The 27,869-nt window shown below is 50.4% G+C and overlaps 2 protein-coding genes across 5 annotated transcripts in view; one reads left to right on the top strand and one right to left on the bottom strand.

Moving 5' to 3' along the window:
- STK11 (serine/threonine kinase 11) overlaps positions 1-15,718 on the bottom strand; it is a 35,114-nt gene extending 19,396 nt beyond the window's left edge. Inside the window, exons 1-6 of one of the 2 annotated variants that reach the window (XM_015299932.4) lie at positions 14,097-15,718; positions 7,519-7,602; positions 4,470-4,559; positions 3,668-3,800; positions 3,057-3,193; positions 2,380-2,507 (exon numbers count right to left, since the gene is read on the bottom strand). In XM_015299932.4, the coding sequence (XP_015155418.2) occupies positions 2,380-2,507; positions 3,057-3,193; positions 3,668-3,800; positions 4,470-4,559; positions 7,519-7,602; positions 14,097-14,386 (862 nt within the window). In that variant the 5' untranslated portion in view covers positions 14,387-15,718. 2 annotated transcript variants of the gene reach the window in all.
- Positions 15,719-19,938: 4,220 nt separating this feature from the next.
- Positions 19,939-27,869, top strand: part of SBNO2 (strawberry notch homolog 2) — a 52,722-nt gene continuing 44,791 nt past the window's right edge. For 2 of the 3 annotated variants that reach the window (XM_015299979.4, XM_046904668.1), the window contains exon 1: positions 19,953-20,036. The gene's annotated coding sequence lies outside the window, so the exon portion shown is untranslated. Of the gene's footprint in view, positions 20,037-27,869 lie in introns of all 3 variants that reach the window. The other variant, XM_046904667.1, reaches the window with a different exon arrangement.

The raw sequence follows: 27,869 nt of genomic DNA, 5'->3' as shown, positions 1-27,869 counted from the left end.
GTGATTTGAGTCAGGCAGCACAGCTTCAGCAAGGGAAGGTTGTGCCTGACCCATCTGGTGGCTTCCTGTGATGGAATGATGGCATCAGTGGCCAAAGGAAGGGCACCTGATGTCATCTACCTGGACACAGAGGCAGGTAATCAGAAGGGAAATCAACCTTTTACATAGGTAGATAGTGAAAGGACAAGGGAGAATGACCTTAAATTAAATGAGGGAAGATTTAGATTAGATGTTGGGGGAAGTTTTTCCACTGAGAGGAGGGCAAGATGCTGGAACAGCTGCCCAGAGAGGCAGTGGATGCCTCCCATCCCTGCAGATGCTCAAGACCAGGCTGATGGGGCCATGAGCAGTCTGATCTAGTACTTGGTCTAGCAGTTAGCAACCCTGCCTGTGGCAGTGGGGCTGGAACACGATGACCCTGATGTCCCTTCCAACCCAAGCCATTCTATGATCCTAGACATATCACACCAAGCAAGGAGAATAACAGCTTTTGCCAGCTTCACTGTGCAGCAAGTGCATACAACAAGAGGAGTGGGAGAACGTTTTGAAGTGGGTTTGAGGGAGGACAGCAAAAGGAATCTTATTTCCTACTGTCCTGGAAGAGCCAAATTGATAAGAGACAGATGGCCACGCGCCCCATGCGAGCTCCTCTGCTACCAGGTGCACCCAATGTGCATCTCTGCAGCACCCAAAGGCAGAAGGGGCGAAGGCAGACAGCAGCTGGATGGAAGAAGTGACTCAAGCACGTTTTAGACGGCAGCACCAGCTGCAAGGCTCCTTGTGTAAAGTGAGGCAGAAGGAAAAGTGAGAGAGTCTGACTCTGAGTCTCATCCAGGGGATGGAAAAGCAACAAAAGGGAGTTACTCTGCTAATGGAGCATAAAGGTTTGAAGCTATCAATATCCCGAGGACAAGAAAAGAAAACACAACCACCCTTTCTCTGGGGATGATGCTAAGTGCAACTCTGAGGCTTACCACAAACTTCATCTGTTTCTGCTGGATGCTTTAGAAGACTGCTACCAGGCTAGACGAACCCTTGGATTTACTTCATCTGGGCAAATCCTGAGCTCATAAAGAGCTGCTGTGCTTTGAGCCAGCATTCTCAAAGCAAACACCACATGTAGTTTGGGACATTGCTGCCTGGGGCACAGAGCACAGCAGCCAGAAGTGCTGGGCCTTCAGTTGTAGCCATATCTGTAGCTATGCCTGATGCAGTGGTTTCCAAAAGCTGTTCAGGCCAGTCAATGCTTTCGGAAACATGCACAGATTACTTATTTCATCATCAGTATAGGACCAGAGGAGCTAAGTCAGCCTCAAACAAGGAGGCTCGCAGGGAGTCTGCACTGCAGAGGTAGAGAAGCCAGCCATTTGTAGGGTAAAAAAAAGGCCGTGAATGCTCTGAAACTCTTAACATTATGGCAAGCCACAAACTGCAGCAGCACTGTGCTGTCCTCAGTATGGTTACAGCAGACAGCCCCCAGGTTTAGCAATAAACACCCATATCAGGAGCAGACCTGATGACACCACGGACAGCAGGAAGTAAAGCTGACTCAGCTTCCTCAGCACCCCATGGCCACTCACCCACACTCGTCCCCAACTACTTGCAAGAATGAAACAAAAAAAAACACCCACCCTTGAAACAACACAGCTTCATTTCATGTTTGAAGCCAGACCCTTCTTGAATAGCTGAAGACAAAAGGAAGTGAGTAAACCCATGCTGAGGAATGGGGAGCATACTGCACCTATTCCTCTGGCAAGGCAGCAGGAACTCTGACCAGGATCTCCCACGTGCTAGAAGCACATCCCACCTGCTGCTACACAACCCCAGTGACTGGGAGAAGAGCACACAATCAACCAACCCTCTCCTCCTACCCAAAAGGTGCTATTCCTGTCTCTACCATAGGTACCAGCCACTTCGCTCCAATATCTGCAACTGAAATTTTAGGGGAAGGGAGAAGACAACTGGGATTAAAGCACTTTGAGAGCAGAGGCTGATGAGGAAGGACAGCAGAACCTGAGTACTCATTATTTTACAATACAGAAAGCCTGGGCAAGGAATTTAATCGAGTGTCCTCACCTGTCATTTTAAATTTAACCTCATGAGCTTTGTCTTCAGATTTCAAAGCTGCTTAGAGCACGAGAATCCATGTAAGAACCAACCTTACAAAGCACAGTCCACCAAAGGTTTAGTGCATCTCAGGAGAACACCAGTATTCAAGATCTTTGTCTTATCCCAGGATAAATAAGCCTACCTCCCTTTCTAATAGGATCCTATGCCATCACAGGATACTCAGAATGAAACTCCTCAGCCTTTACGAGCAGAGCATGTGCTGCACCTCTAAATTTTACCCATTCACTCAGAGCCACCTGGGAGACTCACCTCTCAATAGGTCTGAGAGTGGAGGACCACAATCCTCTGGAATTGTGAAGTCACCTTTCCCGATGTTTTCAAATAACTTATATATATTATCCCCTTCAAAGGGGTATAGACCCGTTGTAATGTTGTATCTGTAAAGGCAGAAGGAGAAGCTGTATGAGATGAAGCACACAAGACAGGTGCTCAGCTCTTACACGACAGCATAAACCAAAAGAAGGTAAGAAGAAACTAAAAGATGAATATCTGGCAGTATTTGGAATGCCTCTAACTTCGTCTTCCTATATCACAGCCTCATTCATATGGGTCAATACCACAAAGACATCTCCCTGACAGGCTGGGATGGAAGAAACTTTTAAAAATAAATACTAGAGATACAAGCACTTTGTGGTTTCTATTATTACAGCAGCTGTGTATCTCAGATGCTGAGAAATGGCTGGCAGAGACTTACTCACTAAGAGTGGAGATGACTTTATTCAGAATTGCAAGCACTTCAGGGAACACACACACACACACACACACACACACACACACCCCCCAAGGATAGGCCAAGCTGCATGAGCCCTCCCCAGCCCCCCAACACCACGCACAAGAGCAATGATGACAGCAGATTGCACAACACTGAGCTATTTGGGGACGTGTAATTTGTCACTGCAATTCCTGGATGCTGCATGGGCACTTACAGTGTGACCCCTGCGGACCAGATGTCTACTTTAAAGCCTGAAAAGGTATCAAGGCCATTGGCAATTTCTGGTGGCTGGAATGCTGGCGACCCTTGGCTCGTTCGGCACGTGTCATCCTCTGCAAATGGATGCAATGCCTGCAGCAAAGAGACCCATTAGTTTCAAACTTCCAAGGCATTCAAGTTGTAACTGGTCAGAACTTTCACAAAAGGGGAAAACTCTGCTACTGAATGTCTACTTACATATCATGAGAATGTGCAACTGTAATTAAATGCCATCAGAGACATTTCCTGCACCAGTCCTACCTAGCTAAGACAGTCTCCATATATTAAGTAGTACAAGGTTACGTTGCTTATCAATTTCACCATACTTCTGGGCTTTTCTGGGTTTATCTGAGATTAACATCCTACTCTAAAAGCTTCCTGGATGGAAGTTTGGTGCTGTTATCAACAAAGAGATAGAAGTGTTTTGCCAGTTACAATAAATATTCAGCAGAGCCACTCCAGAGCGTTCTGCAAGTTCAGCAGAACAATCAATAAGTCAATCGATCCCACAGAGGTGATATGAATCCAGAAAGCCATGCTTCCCACTTCAGTGCAGTTCTCACATACCTCTGCTACCCCTAAATCAGATATTTTCAGCGTCCCATTGGTGGTCAGCAGGAGGTTCCCAGGTTTTATATCCTTGTGGACAATCCCTTGGCTGTGCAAGTATTCTAAGCCATCTATAAGCTGACAGAAGTACCTAGAGGAACAGGCAAAGAAAACAAGAGTCAAGCACTTCCAAAGATTAAAAGCATGAACGACCAATAGTACATAAAGCATTGTACAGTGACAGCATGGTAACAACTGCTCACACACTTATTTTTAAACCCAGAGCATGCAGAAATATTACCCATCTTAATGCACCTGCATTTCACTGAGGCCACCTATAACCTCACACACCCATCTACAGAACTCTGAGGTTCCTTTACTCGCACAGTGCAATGGGCTTCAGATCAGCCTGTCCACCAGCAAGCTAACAGATCATGCTGGATATTGACAATTCTTCATCCATTAGAGATCTTTCATCTTTTTTCCTGACACTGAGCTGCTTGCATTGTCCCATTCAGAGCAGGCAAGCCCTCACAGATTCCTCCACTGCACACATCCTAGCACAATGACACAGGAAGGCCAGGAAAGGCTGTCATGCATCTCTTACAGCAAAACAAAAGCAGAAAGATGCTTTCCTTCCCAGAATCAAAGGGTTCTGTCTGCCATTACTTCATTAGTTTCCCCCCCGCCATGGAGGTAACAAATGGGCTCATTACACCAAGTTAGTTTTACTCAATGGGCAGCCAGCAGAGTGTGCCCTTGAATTTGAGAGATCAGTGCTGAGAAGTTGATGCAGCCTAAGAAACAAACCCGTACTTACCCATGAGCCTGAAAAACTGGAAACCTCTTTTCTGGGACACTGTCCAGCATCTCCTGCATCCCACACACACAGTACTCCATCACCATATACGTGAAGGCAGTGTTAAGGAAGCTTTAGGGTGAGCTGCTTTCCAGGCAGACGCTGCATGAGGACTGCAGCCCTGTTCCCAGCTGCCTACAGGAGCATGCCATGTGCTCTCTCATACCTGGGACATAAGTGAGCTCCTGTGCCCTCCCTGAGGTTGTGTTATTCTTCATTTCCTGTCCCAAAAAGGTGTGCACACACTCCTTAACAGCTGCTGCTCATCCCATCCTCACAGCAGCATTTCACTGATAGGAAAGGGTCCCTAGAGAGTTGGGAAGCTTTTTGGAAAACACACAGATTAAGAAAATCCTACAGGAGTGCCAAGAGCTGATGGCACTTCTTAGTATTTGTTCTCTTCCAGCATGTTCCAGTTTTCATCTCCTTACATCTCAATGTTGGGGCCAAACAATGAAAGTGACAGAAGTGCCCGGAGCAGTCACTGCTCTGCTCCCCTCTCCCAGGGATTGGAAAGGCACATTGCACACTGAGGGGCTGTGACAGACCCTGAGACATCTGGTGGGTTGGCAAGGCAGTGCAGCTCTGCCATGCAGAGTGCAGACACAGGCATGCAGGCAGCCCATGTTCTCCAGTAACAACACATTTCTTCAGTCACTAATTAATCCTGGCAGATGCCTTCTTAACCTAAGCCCAAAATAAGTTGTTTATCTCCCAGGATGCTCTCAAGGCAAGAGAGGCTAAAGGGATGACCTGCATTTTAAGTGGGATCCAGCCTAGAGACTGCTGCTCTTTTGTAGGACATCCCACCCAGCTCCAACCCCTGGGCAAACACACTGCATTAATGCTCGTGCCCCCCACGTGAGCTGCTCTTCAGAGAGATGCTGAAGTGCTGTAAGAGTTTGTGATGGGCACAATGCCACCTGATAGACCAGTAGAAGCAAAAAACAGCAGCAAGAGCCCAAATTTCATTCCTATAAATTCTTACCCCAGTAGAAGGATAGGGACTATGTGTATTACAGTGATGTGGAAGACAGCAACTCTCCCATCTTCAAGAAAGCAATACCAACAATGGATTATACAGGCTAGCAGTTGGGAAACAAAACTCAGCTCTCACTCTTTCTAGAAAGAACCACTTGATTTTGGTTCCATCACCTGCTTCTCACCCCCTCCTCAGCAGCTGCCCATTCCTGGCCGGTCAGCCAGATTCCAGCACAAACTTCCAGGCAGAGCAGATCTAGCACAGGTGCTCCAAGACAAGCAAAGCTCTTATTTCTGCTCATCGATAGGGTTCTGCTCCCACACACAGCTGCACACACTGCTAACAGAAGCTGTCAAGTCAGGGTGCCAGCTGCGATGCTGCTTGTTCAACAGGGGGTTATTTTCTGCTTGGATCAGTTCTCCATTCATCACCAGCTCTGCATTCCCAGTATCAGCAGGTCAGCAGAGCAACCCATTAAATACTAACGGTGCTCGATGTTTTTAATCCAGTCATCACAGCTTTCCTATTACCAAGGAAATCTTTGAAGGCTTTGACTAGACAGGCAAGCTGTTAAAACACCACCTTCCTGAGAATAAGCACAGCTGAAGCCTGCACTTCTATCAGCAGCACAACACTCAGGCAAGAACAGAATCCTCCCTTCTTTTAAGGGGCTTCAAATGCCACACTTAATTCTGGAAATAAGGATTTTCCTTTTTTTTTTAATTTAAGTAAGTAACAAGGGAGGAAGCAAAACCAACCCTTCTAGCTTAGGGAGGTCAAAACTTTTCTGAATGACCACTCTGGGTTGTCATCACCTACTACCAACACACGAGGTCTCTCTCGGGCTCTTTTTCGACACGGTTCTCCATTAGCATCCCAGCTTCTTCTTAATTAAATGCCATCTTTCTGCAGACAGTAATTGAATTACAGTCCCTTCAGTCTGTTAAGGCTACAAAATACAAGTGAAAGTTGTCATGCTTTTTATATCAATGATTTGGTGGCAGGGAATTTGATCTAATTAAAGCACAAAATTAAATAACCCATTTTCTGAAGTACCGTAATTGCAAGACAGTATTTGGAAAACACTGTCAAAATAAGAGCAGCTATTTGTAACACAGACAACAGCAGATCAGCTCAGTAAGCTTACAGACTGGTCCAAGGCCACTCACTAGGAACCCTCCAGCCACCCACCTACATTTCACTCGTGTTAAGGCACAGCAGCACATCAGTTGGTGTCTGGGCATACTTGACAGACACCGTGCACTGGAACAGCACACTGAAGTCTGAAAGATGTGCTGAGATCACAAGCCACAGCTTAGTTTCCAGAGCTGCACATCTCACAGGAGCAATACACTTTTTATCTCATGGCCATTACAAGCTGTAGGTCACTGAAAGCACTTCACAAGGGATGCTCACACAAACAGCAGAGCACAGCAGACTGGGGCAGGAGCCCATCTCATCTCATGCCAGACCACACGACACGGCTGTCCCTGTGGAAGGCAGCACAGCTGGTGTCCAGACACCACAATACATGGATTTTTATTTATTTCTCACTGAAAAAAACCCCACTGAATCATTGCCAAGGGCATGAAGGAAGAAATAGACCAAAAAAATTACAAAAATTGACTTTTTGCAAAGCATAAACAGTAACAGGTCCATCTTTAAGGAGAAAAGCTCTGACGCGCCACCAGCGAGGAGCAGCAGCTCAAAGTGCCAGATCTGCAGCTGCTTTCATGCCTGAGTGGAGAAGGTCACACAACAAAACAGCCCTGGAGGGGCAGTTCTTCTCTACTGCAGTCCTATATGTGTAACCTGGGGACGATATTTTACACTGAAGTTGGGGAACTTTAAGAAAGCATTAAGAGTGGAAGCACTCCAGGCACGCAGTAGGTTCAATGCTACTGAAAGCAATTGTAAGTTTAAGGAACATTCAGAAGAGCCTCAACAAAAGCAGAACTATAGTGATTCAGCACTACAGTGGAAAATAACAAGAATTCAAACCTTCAACCACTGTGTTAAAAAGGATATATTTTCTGCTTCTCTTCATTGTATAACACATCTACCAACTGGATAACATTTTTGTGCCGCAGTCGTCGCAGGAGCTGAATTTCCCTGCAGGAAAAGAAGAGGAAAACCATTACATTTTCAAAGTCTATTTCCTTACTGTGGAATGAAACTAATGTTTCTAAATCACATGGATCATTACACTTCAGATTGTACTAGTCCATGCTGCTTCACTGAAGGTTACCTCTATACACTCCTTGAGAGAAGGCTTTGTGTGCTCCTGAGCTCCAGGTTAGCCCATAACAACGTTCCCTGGGTGCTGGATACAAGGAGAACCCTCCCCACTAACACCCTGCAGCCCCAGGTTCCCTGGCCAGGGATCCTGTTCAGCAGAAGACAGAAGATGAACTACAAAACCCAGGGAAGGTGCTTTGCTGCCCAGGCGCCTTCCCTTGGCAATGGAAATGGACCCCTGGGTGCCATCTCACATCCACTGTTTTGATCTTTGTCTCCTGGGATTTTGTGCTCTGCCCCAAACCGTCAAATTTCAGTATCTTCTACATTAAAGTCAGCCTGCAGAACCCCACTGCTGCCAGCTGTAAGGAGGAGAAACGGGAGGATCAGGCCAGGCAGGTCGGAGTGCTCTGGCTGGCAGCACAGGCACTCAGCTCCGCTCTGCTGCTCTGCTCCAGGCAGGTGCTGAACCACACTGCTCTTCCTACCACTGGGAAGTCCCTTAGAAAAGCAGGGCCACGTTTACCAGCCTGCACTGCTGGAAGCAGCACTGCAAGGAACTCAGAGCACAGTTTCAGAGGGGAGAGCCTCTGCCCAAGCACAGTGCACGGAGCTCAGAAAGCTCTCACCCCTTGCTTGCACAATTAGAACCTCTCCAGTAATGAGCTGTGGCCAGCACAGTGACTTGGTGCTGCACCATGTCTGATTAGCAAGCCAGTAACAGCTCCTCCAAAGAGCTCATAAGATGCAGGACACAAGCTGGCTTTAAGAATTAGGATAGCTGAACAGAAACCTGGAATAACAAGGCAAAGCTCAGAAGAGTGTTTAGTTTAAATGGCAGACAGATTTGCAAAGTGATGCAGCCACTCTAATTATAGTAATGACCAAAAGGCCGAAGTGGATTAAATTAGCATAGAACTGCAGCCAGCATTAGCAGAGCTCTAAGAAGTTTCTGCATAATGAGGGGAGACGGCTGAGCTCAGACAGAGCCAAGGAGGGACAGAGCAAGCACACGTTTAAGTAGGACTGCTTTCTGCAAAGACAGAGAGCTTCCAATATTAGGAACACATTTAAAACCCTGATCTTAGCAGCTCATTCCCTGTAACGCTGCTTGAAAGCACAAACACCAATTCCTCCCACCTTTAAGAGCCTGATAAATATTTCATATTTCTGCCATTTCTTTCCCCCAGAAGGACACCGTGAACCACCAATCCCAAACAGCAGCCAAGCACACCCACCTCTGGAGCAGGGGCCAAGCAGCCCATTTCCCAGAGGAAAGATTATCTCTATTTTTAGCTCCTCTTGCATACTGAAAGGGCTGAGGAATGGAGGCAGCCCGGCCACAGCCACCTCCAATCCCATTTGGTTCTCAGAATCCGTCACTTAAACGGACCTCAGTGCTTACTCTGTCAGAAGTTGCCTGTGTTTACCTCCACCCCCCAGGCTAACCACAAAGAACACTCCACCCCACTGCTGTCTTTGCACTTTGCACTGTGATGTTTCAGTGACAGTGCTGGGAAGGAGACCCGTGTGCCTGCAGCTCATCCACGTTTTCAGGACCTCTCCAGCAGCTGCAACTTCATCTCCTTGTTCCTTCTCAAAAAAGCAATATGAGATTTAAATGGCAAGCCTTGTTTTTGCAGTCAGACCTCTCTCCCAGCAGAGGGAAGGGCGCTTGGTCTGAAGCAGAGCCAGGTGCTGCACAGAGCCAGGAGGATGACAGAGGAAACTGACACCTAACACACCTGATGGACTTTGTCACAGCACTGTGTTTTTACTGGAAGCAATGAGAAATAAGCCTACTTCCCGAGCAGCTGTCATTAGATCGGTAGTATGATGAGGACTGCAACCTTTCCTACATTTTCATTACGTTTTAATGAATCTGACAGAAAGATTGTACAAGAGAGATGGTGAAATGAGAGCAGCAGGGCTCCCACTGTTAGCTACACTAACAAAAAGGCACGAGCCCACCTCCTAGGGAGGCCTCTGCACTGTGGCCATCATTGCTGTACCCACTCACCTCACACTACCGTGTGGCTGCAACGATCTGCACCATGGACCTTTGTTCTACTTCTCCAGAGCATGAAGCCCTCAGGTGGACAGCAGGACAGACTGCTGGAATACAGACTCTGATTCAAACCACAAGCATCCTGGAGCAGGGAGGAGAGATCCCCTACGTGGAAGGCTCCTGCACACTGCCAGACCCACTGAGCTCATCCAGACAGACTGAGCCTCATCTCCTTGCTTTGGCAAACAGCAGGGTCTGCTTCTGCTGACAGAACAAAGCTACTGCTCATCCTGCATGCCTGGAAGGTGCTGAGAACCCAGCAATGCTCCTGCACAGAGCACTGAAGCATCACATTCAGCCTTTGTTCCACCAAAGATTTCTTACAGTTTACAAACTCTTAAAGAAATCCTTATCCACAAAGGCAAGACAACGTTCACACCCTTTAAAATCATGTGATATACTCCTCAGTACAAAGTTTTCAGAAGAATTGCTTTCCAGAGCTTCCAGAGGAGAGATGCAGCACAGCTGATCCAAGCTGCTGACCTGCCTGGCTCTGCCTGAAGGTGCATTCCCTCCCTTTGGTTCATAAGGCTCCTCCACGGGTGCAAGCTGGTAGGATTTTACTGGAGGCAAGTGCTGGTGGATCTTTTCCAGACAAACTGAGCTTCTCAGAAGCACGGGCTCACAGCAGGTCTGAGCCAGGCAGCTCTCACTGCCCACCTCAAGGCTCCACACCAAGCACGGCTCTCCTAAGCTGTGGGTGAGCACAGCATTGTGCCACCCTCCCCACTCCACACCAGACCTCCCCCGTTGGATGGGCAGGCTGGGATGAGTCAGCCTCAGGCCATCCTGGCCTCCAGCACACGCCCTGCAGCTCACAGCAAGCCCTTCCTCCAGCAGCACTCTCGATTCATAGGCCCGCATAGCAAATCACCAAATTACAGGCCTACTGCACATTTTCAGCCCCAGAAGAATTCTAATGAGCATATATTCAAATCTAAGCAATCACCGAGCATGGTAAGTACAGTACAAGACACTTGGGATATGCATAGAAAGTCCCAAACACTTAATTAAAATGGGAGGCTATTAGCAGACAGTTTTATTAAACTTGTGCTGCTAGAGACAAACACTCCAAGTTTTCTTTCACCTTTTTGGCAACCCTACTGAACTCCTCCTTGGCACGAAGTGGAAGCAGCAATTAGCCACAGCACCAGCTGGTTCACCACACCACCCCAGCCTCCCTCTGCAGACTGAGAGCACGCAGAGATCCCCACGCTGACTTAGGAGACGTGTCTCAGAGTTTGAGCCCCAGTGTGAGCTTACAGAGCCCTTCCAGGCCCACCTTCCAGGAGCAGAACTGGATTCTTTGTGGGGATAGAAAAGAATCATCCCATCTGCTAAGATAACCCCATAGTGCATTTCAGCCCCAACCCCGAGGTCCCACAACTGTCAGTGCACAATGAGACCCACACCCCCAGCCCAGGCTGCGATGCCTGCCCTGTGTGCCCAGTCTGCAGCATGGGTGCAGGTCTGTCCCACCCCCCAGGCTGCTCATTACTCCCTGGCCTGTCACTGCTCCCCGTGTATTATTTGCTCATGTAATTACCCAAGAGCTGACGGTCTAGGAACTGTTTTCTAGGGAATTTCTTGGACAACACACTATTAATAGGAGTTTCATCTTCACCACTGCAGCAGCAATGCTGGGGCACTCTGTGATAACTGCAGGGGCACGAGGCCATTATTATTAACTACATCTCTGCCACACAAACCAAACCACCATGCAGCAAAGAGCTACATCTGTTAGAAACCAAGATGGGAGATCAGACTGCTGGAAGAACGAGCTCCAACCTTCACAGTTAAGGAAGAAGGAAAGTACAACAAGGTATTTTGAGACTGAAATAGTACAGCCACTCAGCCCCACTGCCAGGGCAGTCCAACACATTAGCAGCAGGACAATAAGTTAACCCCAGAGAGGAGGCTCTGCTTCAGATGTAACTCAGCGACCTGCAGCAAAGCAAACAACTCACTGGGGGCTCAGGAGTCCCACTCTCATCCACCTCACATACCCCGAGAGCAGCTGCCTGCATCCTGCCCTGGGATAGCCTTCTGCCTGCACGTACTGCTGGGGTGCTGGCAGGGCAGTGAGCACGGAGCAGTGCTTCCATGCCAGGGATGGGAGGAGAGATTTTTCACCTCGGAGGGCGCCAGCTGAAGTCAGGATGTTTGCAAAGATTACCCAGCTCATCACAATCATATCTGACACGCACCGTGCTGCAGACACCCTTCTGCAGATAAGGACGCCAGCAGGACTGCAAGTATCGCTCAGTAACAGGCATTACATATTTACTAATGAGTGAAGTAATGAGTAACTTCCAACAAAGAATGTGAACTGAATTGTGCTGTTTGGTTCTACGATTTGGTTTTTTATTACACGCCGACAGCTTGCGGGGTATAAAGCAGTCAGTAAAGCTGTTCAAACACAGTTGAAGAAAGCAAAATGCCAATGGAGTGTGGCCAAGCAGCGTGACATTAAAAAGGGATCACACAGTGCTTTCCAGCACTACCTGAAAATAAAGCCTTAACGTGGTCACACGTGTTGTTAAATGCCACCATGTGCTCCCCCCACCCAACTGACAGGGCAGAGCGTAAGGGTTTGATGCCTGATCAGCAGCTTCATTCAAAGAGGAGACGGTTCTCACCGCCTATCACAGCAGGGCTGGATGGTTCTGATTAGCTCAGAGTTGTGTGGCAGCAGAGTATGGCAAAAAAAAATACAGTATTTTGTCTTTAAAAATCACCTCTGATCGTGTAGGTAAAGGAAATGAACGCATGGCCTAAGAGAAGGACAAGGTGACAAAAATAGGAACTTGAGCCCAAGTAAGCCCTCATTAGGAGGCAACATTTAAAACCTACCTCTGTGTTTTGAAGCAAGCAAGGCTGAGCCAGAAAAACATCCATGGCCAAACAAAGCAAAACTCAGGGAGTCTGCTTCACTAACTAACCCTAATGAAGGCAAATAAGACATTCTCAGACAGGCTCTGTGCATGAATAATACTTCTACAGGGTTCACTTTGGGACTCAGAACCATCCCCATAGCTCTGACATCAACATCTCCCCTGGCATTTGGAAGACCTTCTTCACTACCAGGGAGAAAAAACATTGAAGTTCCAGTGAAAAATAACTAATCTCCCTCTTCTCAGCAGAGCTCTTGATAGAAGGGAAGGGGCAGGGATGGAACAGGGCACTCATGCTTCTACCAGAAAAACAAGAAACATTTTATTACACATTAACCAGCAGTTCACTCTTACTCTGAACTTGAGCCAGCAAAGGGAGGTCCCAGCGCCGAGCCCTGTGCCTGTTCTGTCACTATGCCTGTCACTGAAGGTTAGAAGGCAAACTCCAGGAGCTGACACAAGGTACAGGACGTGAAGTATCTCACAGCTGAGCTCACGAACTCAAACCAAAGTGAGAAACAGAAACAAGACTCTGCTGGGTCAGGGCCCTGCGCTCAGCACGTCGCAGCTCAGGGCGCAACACAAGAGTCCTCTAAACACCCCCAGTCCTCCCTCCTGCTATGAGATAAGCCCATGCAAACTGTTGTGGCTGCAGGAGGCTCTCCCCTCCCTGCAGATAAACAACCACCTCTCAGGGCTGTAACAAACAGCTTGCTGTGGGAAACAGGCTAGGGGGTCTTCGCGTGCAGGGCACAATGCTGCTGAAAGGGAAAGTTCCACCTAACGAGTCCTGCAAATGAGGCATAACACTAGGCTTCTCCCCACAGAATGTTTTAATTAGTTACTTGTGCCCTGACTAATCAGTATGTAACTGGCACTTGGAAAACCTTCCAAGCACAGAACTTGAGTCACTGAAAAGAGGTTGACAACCCTTGTCTCTCTTTTACAGCTGCAGAAATGAACTGAAAAGAGCTTTGAATTGCTTCCTAAACTCATTAGCCAGAAGAGAATCTAAGAATAAAACCCAAGGCTTGCTATGCTCACAACACATGGGATCGCATCCCAGCACTGACGTGGGTGGCAGCAATCACTGTCCAAAGAGTTTGAGAGCACAGCCCCTCCTGGGCACACAGACACTGCCCAGTGCTGCTGCACTCCATTCAGCTGAAGGAGCTGCCCCTTGCCCTTGAAGCCAAGCTCCCTGCCCCGTCCCCAGCCAGGACAAGGTTAGGAGCCCTCAGCCACACAGCTGAGGACAGAGGACATTCCTTAATACCGACACCTTATGAAGCATTTCCAAAACACAAAGCTAGGTGGTTAGTTAAAACAATGCAGAACTTCAGCTGGAAAATAAAAGACAGAAGTTTAACCCCCTCAGTTCCCAGCCACCAGAAACATTTACTCACTTTTTCACATTTGCCTCCCCGTTGGGAATTCTGCGTAGCTTCTTCTTCTTCAGAATCTTCACAGCTCTCCTACAGAGGGTTTCAGAGTCCAGCATCTCCTTGACTTTGCCATAAGATCCTTCTCCAAGCAAGTCTCCCATCAAGTACTTGCCAATGAGCTTGGCCCTTTTCCGCCGTGGCTGGTAGATGACTTCAGTAGAGTCGATGCGATGGATAAAAGTGTCCATCCCCACAGACATCAGCTCGCTCTCTCCAAACATACCCAGCTGCTGAGACTCCTGCATATCCATCCTGGATTAAGTTCCTTAACCTGTCTTCTTTAAGCGCTCAGGGTTTTAATCCTGTTTGTTTGTTTCCAACACTCCCTTTTACTCCTTCTTGAAAAAAAAACATCCAGAAGATTGTACAAACATTAATTAAAAAAAAAACAACAAAACAAAACGAACTATGAGCTGCTTCCAGCTCAAATGGATGCTAAAAGATCCAGGTCTGCTCCAATAACGCGTCTCTTAAGAAGAATATATAGCTCTGACCAGACACGATCAGGTTGGGACTCGCTTTGCTCCTGGCCTGGTCCCACCACTAGGGTTCTTTCAAGTCACCTCGGCCTTTCGCTTGGCCCAGTTTGTGAAGGTAAGTGTTAGGTCATCCTGGGGACCTCAGACCATCACATAAAACAGACCACTGCCAAGTCTCGTTCGTGGCTTTCCATTCCCAGCAAAGCACAGGCACCAGCTCCCAGCAGGACGGCGGGGGAAGCACTCCTGCCCTGCAGCCTTCACCTTCCGAGCACTAGCGCAGACGTTTGGGCTTTTTTCAGCCGTTTGGAAGCTGGAACCAGGTTTCTTTGAAAGAGTTTTCAGAAACAATTCTAATTTCTTCGCTTTTCACGCCTACAAAAGTTTGAGGCCTTCGGTGCCTATTGAGATCTCCCAGGGGCATCCTTCAGCCACCTGGATTGCGCCTGGCACATGATGTGTCACCGCTGCTGCTCCCAGGGTCAGCGGGCGTTGGACAGCCAAACCCCCAGAGCTGTGCGGGCGCACCGAGATGCGGGACAGCTCAAGAGGCAGCAAACCCCCGTGCCAGGTGCCCCCAGCGCCCCATTCCCTGCCCAAAGGAAGGAGGTGGGGGAAGGGGGAACCGACTCCTCACGGGCCGCTCCCACAGGTGTCAGCCGGGCCGGAGGAACAGCACAGACCCTCCGGGAAGGGAGAAGGAAGGGGGCAGTAACAGAACGCTCTGCGCGCTCCTGGGCCGCGGGGCTGAGGGGACGCTGCCGCAACCGCCGGGCTCGCGAGCCGGGAGCGGCCCAGGGAGGGCCCTTCCCCGTGCGCCGGAGCCGTTCCCTCAGCGCTGGGCCCCGCGCTGCGCTGCCGACACGGGGAAGGGAGCGGGGGGCCTGGCGGCCTCGTCCTCCCTCCCCGCTCCCGGGCCTCGCACCGGGCCGGGCCCCGGCGCCACACTCCCCTGGCGTCCAATCGTCTCAGAGGGACCCCCACCGGCCACCGTCCCCGCTCTGCCCCCACGGGACTCGCCTCAGGGCCCGCTCCAGCCGAACCGCGCCCCTTTACCCCCTCCGCCGCCGCCGCAGCGCACACGCCGCCGCCATTTTGTTTACCTCCCGCCCCCGCCCGGCCCCGCCGCGCTCCCGCCGTTGCCCCCCCCTCCGGGCCTTGCGCCTCCCTGGCGACCGACGTCCGCGCTCATTGGTCGCCGCGCCGGCCCCGCCCCCGCGAGCTCGCCCGCTGGTTGGCTGCGGTCATGCCACGAGGAGGCGGGGCCGGCCCGGCGGCTTTCGCTTCCGGTTGGCTCGCGGAGTTTCCAGCCCGCCCTTTCACTCGGGTGGGGGGCGACGCGTCGTGATAGGCTGAGGGAGCTGTCCGTCACCGCTGTCGGCCGTAAGGGGCAAAGGGCGAAGGGCGAAGGGGAAGTGGTTGCCATGGAGATGGGTGGAAGAGGGAGTGGCGCCGCGCATTGGGCCTGGGCCTGTTCCGCCGCGCCCGCGGTCGTCCCGGGCGGGGCCTGCTGTACAGCCCGTCCTTCAGCACTGCACAAACGCTCTGCGGTCACACCCCGTCTCTCCTCGAAGCTTTTCTGCTGATCCGTACGTTCGGTGCTAAATTTAATGTGCTAAACCCCTGCCGTGCGTGCAGGAATTGTGTCAGCAGAAGAGGCCCCTCCTCCCCGGCGGTGCTGCCCTCAGCGTGTCTCCGTGCTCTCGGACATTAACAAATACCAGATGGTAAACAGCTCAGCGCTGCCTTTATCTGTAGGCCCACAGAGGTGATACAGTGCAGGGAATGCTTCAGCGGCTCTGAAACGAGGCCAGCATCGGGCTGGAGGGCAGCAGCTGCTTTCTGCTGCGTGTTGTCACTGTGTGTGCTGCAGTCCTCTGCTTCTGACCAGAAAGGAGGGCAGCAGAGGTTTGGCTGAGTCAGAGGAGGTTCATGGAGCGCTGTCTGCTGCCCATCCTCATGTGCGTGGCAGTGTCCTCCAGGTGTCGGCCCGGCTGCTGGGGGAGGACCCGGCCATTGAGTCTCCCACACTGCAGTTTACCACAGGTATGTCCTCACCAACTGACATTCTCAGGCCAGAGGCGCTGTTAGTGCTGCTGCGCCCGGCTGTGTTCTTGTTGCAGTCACTCCTTCACACCCCATCCTGACCTTTTGGCCATTTTCTCATCTCACGAGGATGTTTCTGGCTCTCTCCTTGCTGGATCCCAGCAGCAGCAACTCAAGAGCACCACAGAGCGGCAAGAGCTGCCACCTCCTGGTCGAGTGTGCAGCAGAGCTCATGGGCCGGCAGGGTCCCGTGTGTCCAAACTTCAGTCTCCTCACACCTGTGTTCCCAGAGCCCTGCAGAGCCTACCCTCACTCAGCTGCTCCCAGAGGCTCTGTCCTGGATGTGGCATCCCCTCCAGCTGTTGGTATCTGCTTTTGGACAGTGTTAGGAAAAAAGTGCAGAAAGCATTGGGAAAAGCTTTTCCAATACGACCCATACACTGGTTCTCTTTGGATTAGCTGAGATTTTTGTTCATTGGAGGAAGTTGAGATTGTTGTTCTTTCGGGTTTTGCACTAAGGGGTGTTTCAAGCCCTTCTGAAAGTGATTAAGTTCCATGGGAATCTCTACTTTTATTTAAAAAATAAGAGCAGTCTGCCAGCATACATGGCCATACACACAAGTGAGCTCGGGGAACACCAAAAGAAGAACAAAGAGGAAAACCAGAACAGTAGCACTGGGCTCCATGAGCCCCTCTCCATCTCTGGGCAGCAGGAGCTCAGGGCTGAGGACACCAAACTGAGACAGGATCAGAGAATGCCTGCACAGAAGGAGGCACAGCTGCCCCAGGACCCACAGCTCTGCATTCTCCCTGCCTCATGGCCCTGTAATACTGTGTTTCTCCCTGCTCCCTCACAGGCTTCTCTCATGATAGTGCCTGGCCATATGTGATTTACTTTGATCTTGGCACAGAGTCCAAAGTGCTGGAAAGCAATCACCCAAATTCTGGTAAGTGCTGTGCTTCCCCTTCCCAAGAGGGTCGGGTTCCCAGCAGCACAAGGGCAGGATCAATTGGAAAACATCCACACCAAAGAACCCCAAACAGGAGCAGCTCGCACTGCCTCCTCTGCAGCTCCCACCCGGGTTGCATCAGCTGCACTCTGCTCCAGGAGACTCCCAGAGGTGACACTCCAGGAAGGGGCTCCCCAGGCCTGAGGGGGCTTTGCAGGTCCCTCTAATGGTCTGGCACAGGTCAGCCCACAGCCCCAGAGCTGTGGATCCATTCTCCCCCTCTGTGCTGTTCCTTGCTAAAGCTGTGGGGCAGCACGGACCCAGCTGGGCCCAGGGTACCCCAACCCAGCGGAAAGTCAGGGGATTTCCAGGCTGTGGGAAGAAACAGGAACTTAGTGCACACAACGTGGCCAAGGTCACCCTGACATAGCTGTGGCAGCAACCCTACAGCATGCATGCAAGCCAGCATTGCTGGATCGAGGCCCTGATGTTCGTGTTTCTGATCCTGCTCCCCCAGGACCTGCTGCCCGCCCAGAGGTCCAGCTGCCTGAGAAAGGCTTCTTCTGGGGAAGGCAGAGCACTTCCCAGGGATGCTGCTTGGGATCACAGACAAAGGTGCTTGGCACAAAGCTGCAGCCTCAAGAACTCAAAGGGGGCTTTCCTATGTGGTGCTGCTGTCTCCTCATACAGCACCAGCACTCACCCCAGCACAACCTCACAGAGGCATATTTGAGCCCTTCCTAATCCAGAGGTGGTCATTAGGATAGAGGCTTTCAATGCTCCCTTGCTTCTGAGGAAGCTTCTAGGGGTGTAGGGGTGTGGGGCGACTGCAGGGTGATTGGGTTCATTCTTGAAATGGGAACTGGGGTGAGAAGTGGAAAGGAGACGAGTGCTGTGTCATGGCCCCAGCTGCTGGGATGGCACTGGTCACAGGAGGAGGCTGGAAGAATCTGTGCTGGTTCTTCCAGCATTTGATTTATTCACAGTTGTATCATACTAAACAAATAGCTCTAGGGGATTTTAAGCTGTGGAAATGTGTGACTGTAGGGGAAACTGTTGAGTCCTGGCCTGAACCACTGATTGAGCACCTGGGGAAAAGACCCGGTCAGCCCTGAGAGCACAGGTGAAGGCAGTTCACCTATGCAGCCAGGCTCCACCCCTCTTAGTCCCCCTGACTGCCCCTGGGGAAGGGTTTATTGCTGGAGATCCTTCCTTGATGAAGTTTTCCCCTGTGAACCTCAAGTCTTCTCATACAGGTGAGCAATTTCCTTCCCTTTCTTTGTAGCACCTTTCTATTGCGCTGATCCTTTCATCGTCACACCTTTGTTGTAATGCCTTTTCTGTTGTACGGATTTGTCTAATTGCTACAATGACTAATGGGGCTGCAGCAATTGTTCTCATATAGAGAGCCTGCATCCTCGAGGGAACAAACACAGCTCTGCAGGGCAGTGCTATGTGTAGGATGCACTTTGGTGCCTGTGGCAGCATGCGGTGAGAGTCAGAGCAGGAGATGGTGTTAAAGGTGTGACCTGAGAGGGTCAGAACCTCTCACGTTAAGCTCTGGAGAATGGATACTTCAGAAAACGTGACACAATTGCTTCGATTAACGCATGCAGATGAATGAAGTGTTTTGAGAGCAGCTCTCATTAACAGCACCAAGAGCCCAAATGTGACAAACTGTGTTTGGGTCTGAACAGGACTCACTCCCATGCTGCCTTTGTGCTGGGCAAGGCTCAGGCCGCATCCCTGGCTGTGGTGTCTCAGGGTGCTGTGCTCAGGGGCTGCTCTGCTCCCCATGCAGCAGTAGCACAGCGCTGCGAGGCTGCAGACAGAGACGGCTCTGCTCTGCCGGCACCTTCTGGGAATCAACTGGACACAGTCCTGCTCTGCTGCGCTGGAGATGCCAGTGCAAAAATAGCCTTATCTGGAGTGCTTCTTTACGTGACCCCGTGGGGATTTTTGTTCTCGTTGTCCTGGGACTGAACCGGGGCAAAGATCCAACAGAAGCAATGAAAAAAAGCTGCGGGAACCGCCGGGGGGCGTTGGGCAGCGGGGGGGGGCAGAGGCGCTCCTTCGTGGGGGCTGCGGCCCTCCCGGGGTTTGGCGCTTCACCTCTCCGCTGTCCGCACAGCAGCCGCTCTCATCCCGCAGGTTGGCGAAGCGGGACGAAGGAAGAGACCCCCGCGGTCCCCGGGAGGCGGCCGGACGGCCTGCAGCCGCTCCGCGGCCCCCAGCGATGGCTGCGCGGCCCGGGACAGCCGCCTCGCCCTGCGGAGCCTCCGCCTCCAGCGGCCCTCGGCCCCGGGGTGGCGCCCTACGCCCACTTCCGCCCGGAAGTCCGTGTCCCTCCCCCAAGATGGCGGCCTCTGAGGGTAAGCCGGAAGGCGGCGGTGGCCGCCGGGCGGGAGCCTGAGCCCCCCGCGCAGGTAAGGGCCGGGGGCGCGGGGTGACGGTCGGCTCTTTCCGGAGCTCCGGTTCGCGGAGGGCTCCGGGCCTGGGGGTGTTGCGGGGGCGCGGGGCAGCCCCCTCCGCTCCCCTCGGGCGGGCGCTGGTCCGTGTCCGGTGGGTCAAATGTGAGGGGAAAATCCTTCAAGGAGAGCTGGTGAGGCTCTCACACCGCCCGGAGCTGTGGTGTCCCCTCCCTGGAGCTGCCCAAGGCCATGGGTGGGGCCTGGGCAGCCCGAGCTGGTGGGGAGCACCCAGCCCACGGCAGAGGGGGTCTGGAGGGGCCCTTCCGACGGCTCCTCGGCTCTGTGAGAGGCAAAGGGGCCTCGCAGTGCTTTGTGGGTCGGGGTTTTCTGTTCTCTGTGGGTGGGCGTTTTCCAGTAGCTGTCCCCCACTCAAAGCAAAAGCCAACCTTGTCACTGCGTGCAGCCCGGTGCTGAGGAGGGAACCGTGCTGTGCAGGGGCCGAGTTCTCACTCCTACGCTTTGTTCAGTCGCTTTTGAATTGAGCGCTGCTAAATATACTTAGAAACCATCACCACAGCCTCGAAGCCCGTGTCTGCATGTTGTGGTGCGGTTCTTAATGGCCCAATTAAGAGCCTTTGAAGGATAGAGCTTGTGCCAGCAGGCTCTTAACTCCGGTGCTGTTAGCAGTCACTGCATACCGAGTTCTTAACATAATTAATTACCGATGCAATGTTTGAGAAACAGCTCCGTCCTCAAAAGTAACCATAAATATCAGTGTAAGAAGGCTCAATCCTACTGTGACTTTATGTGCTCCATTTACAAGTGAAATGGGTGGGTTCTGCAGGTTCATCACTGGGACCCTGTGGGGGTTTTTCTGGTCTGTGCACTGCCATGGCTGTAAATGCGGGCAGAAAGATGCAGGCTGTGTGTATGCTGTGGTCTTCTGTGAGTTATCCACGTCATCTGAAACGTTGAGCACTGAGCCCAGAGTGGGCAATGGTAAACTGAGCGGCGGCTGGCTTTGGGAAGTGCTTCAGTGGAGGATCACATACCAATACTTTGCTTTGAGTTCAGGGAATGCTGTGTGTCCCCTACAGCAGTAAAAACTTTGCAGCCTTTGTTAGTTATGATGCCAGCTGCAGGCTTCTGAAGCCTGAATTCTGGCTTCATCTCTGCTGCTTGCTCTTTGTTGATGGTTATCCATTCACTTGGTCTTTCTACTCTTGTTTTCCTAAAATAAGACGATACCTTTAGCAGCTTAACCTGCCAGAGCTTCAGTGAAGCTCCACTGTGAGCACTCTGTGAAGGAAGAGTGCTCAAATACTCTTACAGTACTTGTTCTAAGCATTGCCAAAGCAGCATTCTGGAAACGTGTCAGATCTCAGTGCTGAGCAGTGGCACCATGCAGAGTGGGCACTGCAGTGCTTTCAGGCATTCCCAGATCTGCCTGCCAGCTTCCCTGGTAGGGAGTGTGGAAGTTAACAGAGCCGTGGCTGGCACCCGGAGGTCGCTGTTTGATTTGGAGTGGAGTTTTTTATCTGATTGTTTCATGCAGTGGCTGGGATGGCTGGCTGGTGCTGATAAAGAGGAGCATGTTTCCCCACCTGTTTTCTCTGTTTGCTCCTCTTGAAATTGTGCTATTGCTTGCGCAGGGCTTTCAGATGGGTGAAAGTGAAACTATGCTTTATCAAGGAGATGTAATGGTAAACCCACAGAGCCTGACAGAAGATAGCACAGCCAGGGAATTTTACAACCTTTTTAATGTTCTTCATTTGATTCTTTACTCCAGAACGGGAATGGTGTGGCCAAGCATCACACTTCATCATGTGTCAGCCATGGGACAGATGCATCTGCCAAGCTGGGCGCTCATTGAAAGCAACAGCTTTGCTCACTGCAGGCTGTTTTTAACACTAAAGCATACATGGACTGAATTTTCCCTTTTATTTATTTTTTGCTTTTAATTTTGTTTAAAATAGTGACCGTGTGGTTGGTTTGAGGGTTGTGTTTCCTGACTGAATAGGCCTTTTTAATGTTTAAGTTACAGAGCCCTGAAATGGGAGGTTTATAATGAAAATGCTGACACAGGTTTAAAGCTTTTTGAACAGTGACACTGTATTAAAGAGCCAACTGTGCAGCCACTGAATGCTGCACTGTGACTTTCAATCGTGAGAGCCTGGATCTCTCTGGAAAGCAGTATAGGCTTAATTAGAAGTTTTATGTTCTCCTGAAACACTTTTTCAGCTCTTCAGTCTTTTTTGGTAACATGATCAAGATTTGTAAACATGGAGGTATGAAAGAGGCCAACACATGCCTCTTTCACAGAGAAAATGTGTGCTGAGCTTGCCTAAAGGCTCTCCGGTTAGAGCTGGTGTTTATGTGCTCGTGATCAGTAGGGAAGCAGGCTTTGATGTCCTGGGGTGTTTTCTCAGCAGTGTGTGAAGCAGAATACTTGGACCCCATGGGGTAGCACTGCACAGGGTGTCAGGACCTGCTCAGCTGACCTGAAGTGTTTCTTCCAGAGCTTCTCTTGTGATTGTCTCAAAAACAGTGGGCAGAGGCAAAATGTAGAGGATCTGGAGATGGCATTCCTTGGTTTTGAACCTTAGTCAGCTAAGTGCTTTCTGCTCTTCTTTCCCTTTAATTAATCAGGATAATGGCACAATTCTGCCTTGCAGGTGTGTTCTGAGGCTGACTCCAGGAGCATGTGTGTGGCTGAGCCCTGTGCTGCTCCATGTGCTCCTGTCTGAGCTGCTCCAGTCTTAGTTCTGGCAGATGGGACTGCATGTTCTCACTCTGGGAACTTTTAACTGCTTAATAGCAATCCAAGAAAATGTAGGGAATGGCATACTGGGGCAAATATCAGCATCAAGGCTTCAGATTGACTTTGTCTCCTCTTGCATTAGTCAGGCTTGTCTTTCTGTACTTTTAAAGATTAAGGCCACCGTGACTCTTGCCACTATCCAAATGGTGCAAGGAGCATCACAGTGATGGGCAGGGTGAGCCTGGAGCCACAGCCTCAGCTGCTGGGAGTGGTCTGTGGCACTGACCCTTCTCCTGGAAGGAGGGGGGGCATGGAGCTGGATAGGAGCCCCTGCCATGGTGTGACTGTTTCCATAATTATTGCTACTGTGCTCGTCTCTTCACACCCATAGTAATGACACTTTTGCTTTAGAGAGTTCCTGATAGGGCTTAGTTTCACAGGCACCTTCCTGGAGGTCTAGTAGTGTAGATAAACTCCCTGCTTGCAGGCTGCATGTGGGGGAAATAGCAGAGCCATGTCTGGCTGCAGGCTGTCAGCACAACTCTTGGTGCAGATTAATGTGAGATGCTGCAGAGCCATGAGGAGGATGTTATTTTTTGCAAGAGGCTTGTGCTGATTTTACTCAATGCTTGTGTATTGTGGTTGGAAACAACTAAGCTGCTGCTTTCTCTATGGAGTGAGAATGGTGCATCTTCTGGAGAGGGATTCCTTCAGTGTCCTCCAGCAAGTCAGATTCTGCCCTGATTTTATTGGCTGCACTTCTGTGTGCCTGTGCTGCACTCTGTGCCCCTGACTGGTCTGTATGCTGGTTTTTGGCTTTTACTTTTTCCCTGGCACCTATAATAAAGGTGCTCGTTTAAACCTGTCTGGCTTCAGTCTACCTACATGGAACTGTCCATGTTCTGCTGAGGATTCTTCCTCAGCCAAAAAGCTGGCTTTGATTTTTAGTTTTTCTCTGCATGACCTTAACTTGAAACAAGGAAGGGCTGGTACTGCTGGGAAGGCAGAGCTCTTACTCTGCTGTGTGCCATTGTTTTTGGGGGACAAGTTAGCTCCTTTGCATGCACCACTGTATATCTTGGATAGACCTGGCAAGAAGCTTCAGAATGATCTCAGCTCTTCTCTTTGTTTACAGACAATGTAATTCTAGCAGTTAATCTGTCAGTTTTTCAGTCACCACAGTTTGCTGTTGGCTGGCATAGCCCTGGTAAGTAGTGAGGTTATCCCTGTTTCCTTCTGTCTCATTCCCAAGCCTGGTGGTGCTGTGTGCATGGGATATGGAGCTGAGTCTGTACAGAACAAATGCACCCAACGTGCATTCTTTCTAGCTGAAAACATCCAGGAGATCAAGGTGACTTAAAGTGCTGGGTTAGCATGCCCTCAAGTGGTTCCATTTTCATCACAGATGCATGTTATTGTTATTACTTGTATCTAGATTGATGTTATCCTGTGCTATTGTATCTGGGCTGAGCTGTGTTCTTCACCAGCCTGAGGATAAATTTTTCTTTACTCTTCTGTAACTTCCTAATGTTACTTGGAAGATGTTTGCATCAGGCTCATTTTCTTTCATGCTTTCTAATATGAGGTTGAAGACGTGCTGGGTTGACCCTGACTTTTCCTCCTTGATTTTCTACAGTGCGAGTCCCTGCTGGTGCTGGGGCTCTGATTCAAAGCCTTCTTCCTCATTGCTCAAGGCAAAATGTTCATTCTAAACTCTGTCCAAAAATATGGTAAGAAGAAGCATTAAAGAGGAACTTGAAGCTAGCTCAGTCATTGAGACATAAAATCACTTTTTGGTGTTGTGTGGTGCTCAGTTCCCGTTTCTTCGGGCAGTTCATGTTCAAGCTGTGCTCCTGGGGAGCCACACAGGTGGAGCAGAGCACTGGGCTCTGTCTGCATCAGGAGAGGAGCAGGACTGTGTTTCAGAGCCCTTTCTCCTGTTACAGGTACATGGTAACTCAATGCTCAGCAGGTTCAGCTCTGTCTGTTCTGGGCATGCCTCTGGTTTCCTAGCTGTCTTCTTTTCAAAGAGAATAATTTGGAGTGAGTAACAAAGGCTGAAACACAACCAGGGGGAAGTGCTCACCTGACCTGAGCGTGCTGTGGGCTCCCACCTCTCCTGGATGCAGCTACCTGTGAGCTGAGCCCCCACCGCAGTGCTGCTGGTGCTGCCTGCTGCAGGACAGGTCCTTGTGTTCTTCTGATCTGGAATTGCTGCAGCAATTCTACACTTCCATAAAGATCAGGCTGCTAAAATTTGAAATATGCTCTCTGTAACACCTGGGCAGGAGGAATTCCATAGGAATTCCTGCCTATTGTGACCTGGGCTGAATAGCAAGTCTGTAAGCAAACTTACTAATGTCAGAATTATTCCTATAGCTTAATCAGGATGACTCACGATTGCTCGCGGGGCTTTGTCACGCTCGGCAGGAGCAGTTTCACTATGAGCCCCAGCTGCCTCGAGCAGCAGCCAACCCAGGGCTTTGGTTCCCCTGGTTGTGTAAGCACTGCTGAGTGCCATCACTCCACATCAGGAGGGGCACATTGCTGTTTCTCAGCACTACACAAAGCACTGGGGGCTCTACCAGCCTGTTGTTGGGGCTCAGCTCTCTGTCCCTGCTGCTGCTTGCACCAGGCACTGGTGTTCTCCTTTACCGCTTTTGCCTTCCTTGCTGTGGCTGCTGGTGACAGGAACCTCCTCCTTAATGGTTCCGGAGCACTTCTGCTGGTTTGGAAGCTGTTACAGTGACCAGCTTTGTGGCTTGTGCTCTTCATTCATTTTGTGCAGCTAGCTATGTCGTATAGGTTTTGTGGCAGCGAATGAAGAAGCGGATATATGATGCAAAGCGAGATTAATTCCAGCAGTTTTTAGGGATTTATCCTTCCACTATTTGGTGGTTCTTTTGGTGTTTTAGTTGTTTACTTGCTGAGTAGTTACAGCAATGACGTGCTTCGGCTAATTCTATACAACAAATAGCACAACCATCCAGAAATTAGCCTAATTACTTAGCAGTTCTATTTAGGAGTATATTGCATGTGAGGAGCTTTTGGATGCCATCAGCATTACTTCCTGGCACCCAGGGCCCACACAGGGCTGCACTGTGGCCGGAGCAGCTTCATCCCCAGCAGCTCTGCCCTGGAATTTGAGGTCACTGCTTTCCGTGATCCTGCATTTTCTTTTCTGGCTCTATAAAAAGCTTCAGCCAGTTTGTGGTTCCTGAACTTGGTGGTGTAGCACGCTGCTTGTTAAGGCTTCTGAAGGCAAAATCCTAAAAACCTGAGAGTCAGCAAACATCCATTTTTACTGTTAGGATGTGGAAATGGGGGAGCTCTGGCTTGCAGGGAATTGCTGATATTCGTGGCTTTCTGTGGCTGCCCAAGGGATGGAACACCGCTGCACACCGGGGCTGTTCCCACTTCTAGCATTCATGCAGCAGGCAGCTGTTGTGCTTCTGTTTGCGTTCAGGCTGCAGGAGTGCTTTTTGCACACAGATGCTGGCGGGGTGGTGGCTGTGTGGCTGTGTCCGTCAGCCTGGTGTGGAGCTGTGGTGCTGTGTGTGTGGTGGCAGCAGCTCTCCAGCAGTACACTGCTCCATGTGGGGGTTGTATGGAGGGGATCTGTCCCTTACAGTGTGATCCAGGGGATGGGGAGCCCGTGAGGTCTGGGTGTCACTCACTGTCACTGCATTCCTTGGGGCTCCCAACCAAACACTCCTGGTTGCTGGGCTGCTGCTGAATTAGAGCTGCACTGAGCAATTATGCATTGTTGTTTACCATCTGACTGTTCGAGCACTGAAGTTTACATTTCTTCAGCCCTTTTCCTTCATTTTGCAGATGGATCTGAGCTATTGTGTAGTTTTCCTAAGGAACCAAGGCTGCTGTAGTACAGGGAGCTGCACTCTGCCATGCATCCAGCCCTTGAGATGTGCTGCTGAGGCACAGGGATACAGAGCAGGCGGGCAGAAATGCTGCTATTGATTTTCCCCTTTATAAGTTACTTTGGCTGTAGAAGTAAAGCTGTCTATTTGCTACAGCTGTTACGGGAACATAACTGCTGCTGATTTCCTATCGAAACCTGTTACAAACTGGAAGAAAGAGAAGTAAAAAAAAATAAATCCCAGAGCTCTCTGCTGAGAACAGGGATGGTGTTTTAGAGGCACCAGAGGATGTCGATATCTCTGAAGTGTGTCTGTGATGCTGACCCTGGGGTCGGTGCTCCTCACCACCTCTGCTCAGCAGCAGCCGAGCTTTATTTGAAGTGATCTACAAAGGGAACTAGCTATGCCATTTGCAGCTCTGTGTGTTTGAATGAAGTCTCAGGGATTTTTTTTTTTTGTTACTGTGTTCTGTTGCTTTGTGTTCCATTCAGTCTGCCTGGATTGGAAGGCTGGGGGACTTTGAGCAGGTTGATGGAGGTGGCAAGCAATCCTAGCTGTGGGTCTCTGCTCCCCACTGCTTGGTGGGGGGGGGGTCTGGGTGTCTCAGCACGGGCTTCACTGTCAGCATGGGTCCTCTTGTCCCACCCATGGAATGGGAAGAGCAGCAGGGAGGGCTGTGGCTGAGGAGGGCTGAGGCAGAGCTGTTCTTTATGCCAACCCTTCAGTTTCACCTGCGTTGCAGAGCCGTGATAAACCTTTGCCTTGTTTTGTGTTGAAGCCTTTCCCTCACCACTTCCTTCCTAAGATGTAAATTAAAACTTCGTAGGATCTCTTGTCAACCACCCAGTGGCATCAGAGAAAAACATAAAGCCAAAGAAGAAAGCAACCCAAAAAGCGTGAGAAAAAAGCATCTCCTGGGGTGGCTGTGCTGAAGTTCAGGCTGCTTTGCTTCGTGCTGACTGAGCCTTTTTCCTGCGTGTCTTCACTATGGGCTGGAGGTCAAAGTCTACGTTTATGCAGCCCTGTTTGCAAGCTGTATTGCAATAAATGGTGTGCTTTGGGAGGGAGAATTCCTTGAATATTTCAATGTCTCCACAATCTTTTGTGTGCAGAGCTGCTCGATAGGTGGGACAGGAGCATGGCTTTGCCCGAGGAATCCATCTGCAGCCCTTTGTGTTTGGGAGATGTCACATCAAGCAGCTTTTGCTT

The sequence above is a fragment of the Gallus gallus genome, chromosome 28 (genome assembly GCF_016699485.2).
Source record: "Gallus gallus isolate bGalGal1 chromosome 28, bGalGal1.mat.broiler.GRCg7b, whole genome shotgun sequence".
In the NCBI taxonomy this organism is placed as follows: Eukaryota; Metazoa; Chordata; class Aves; order Galliformes; family Phasianidae; genus Gallus; species Gallus gallus.
Note: the sequence above shows the minus strand (reverse complement) of the source record. Positions and strands in the feature narration are given on the sequence as shown.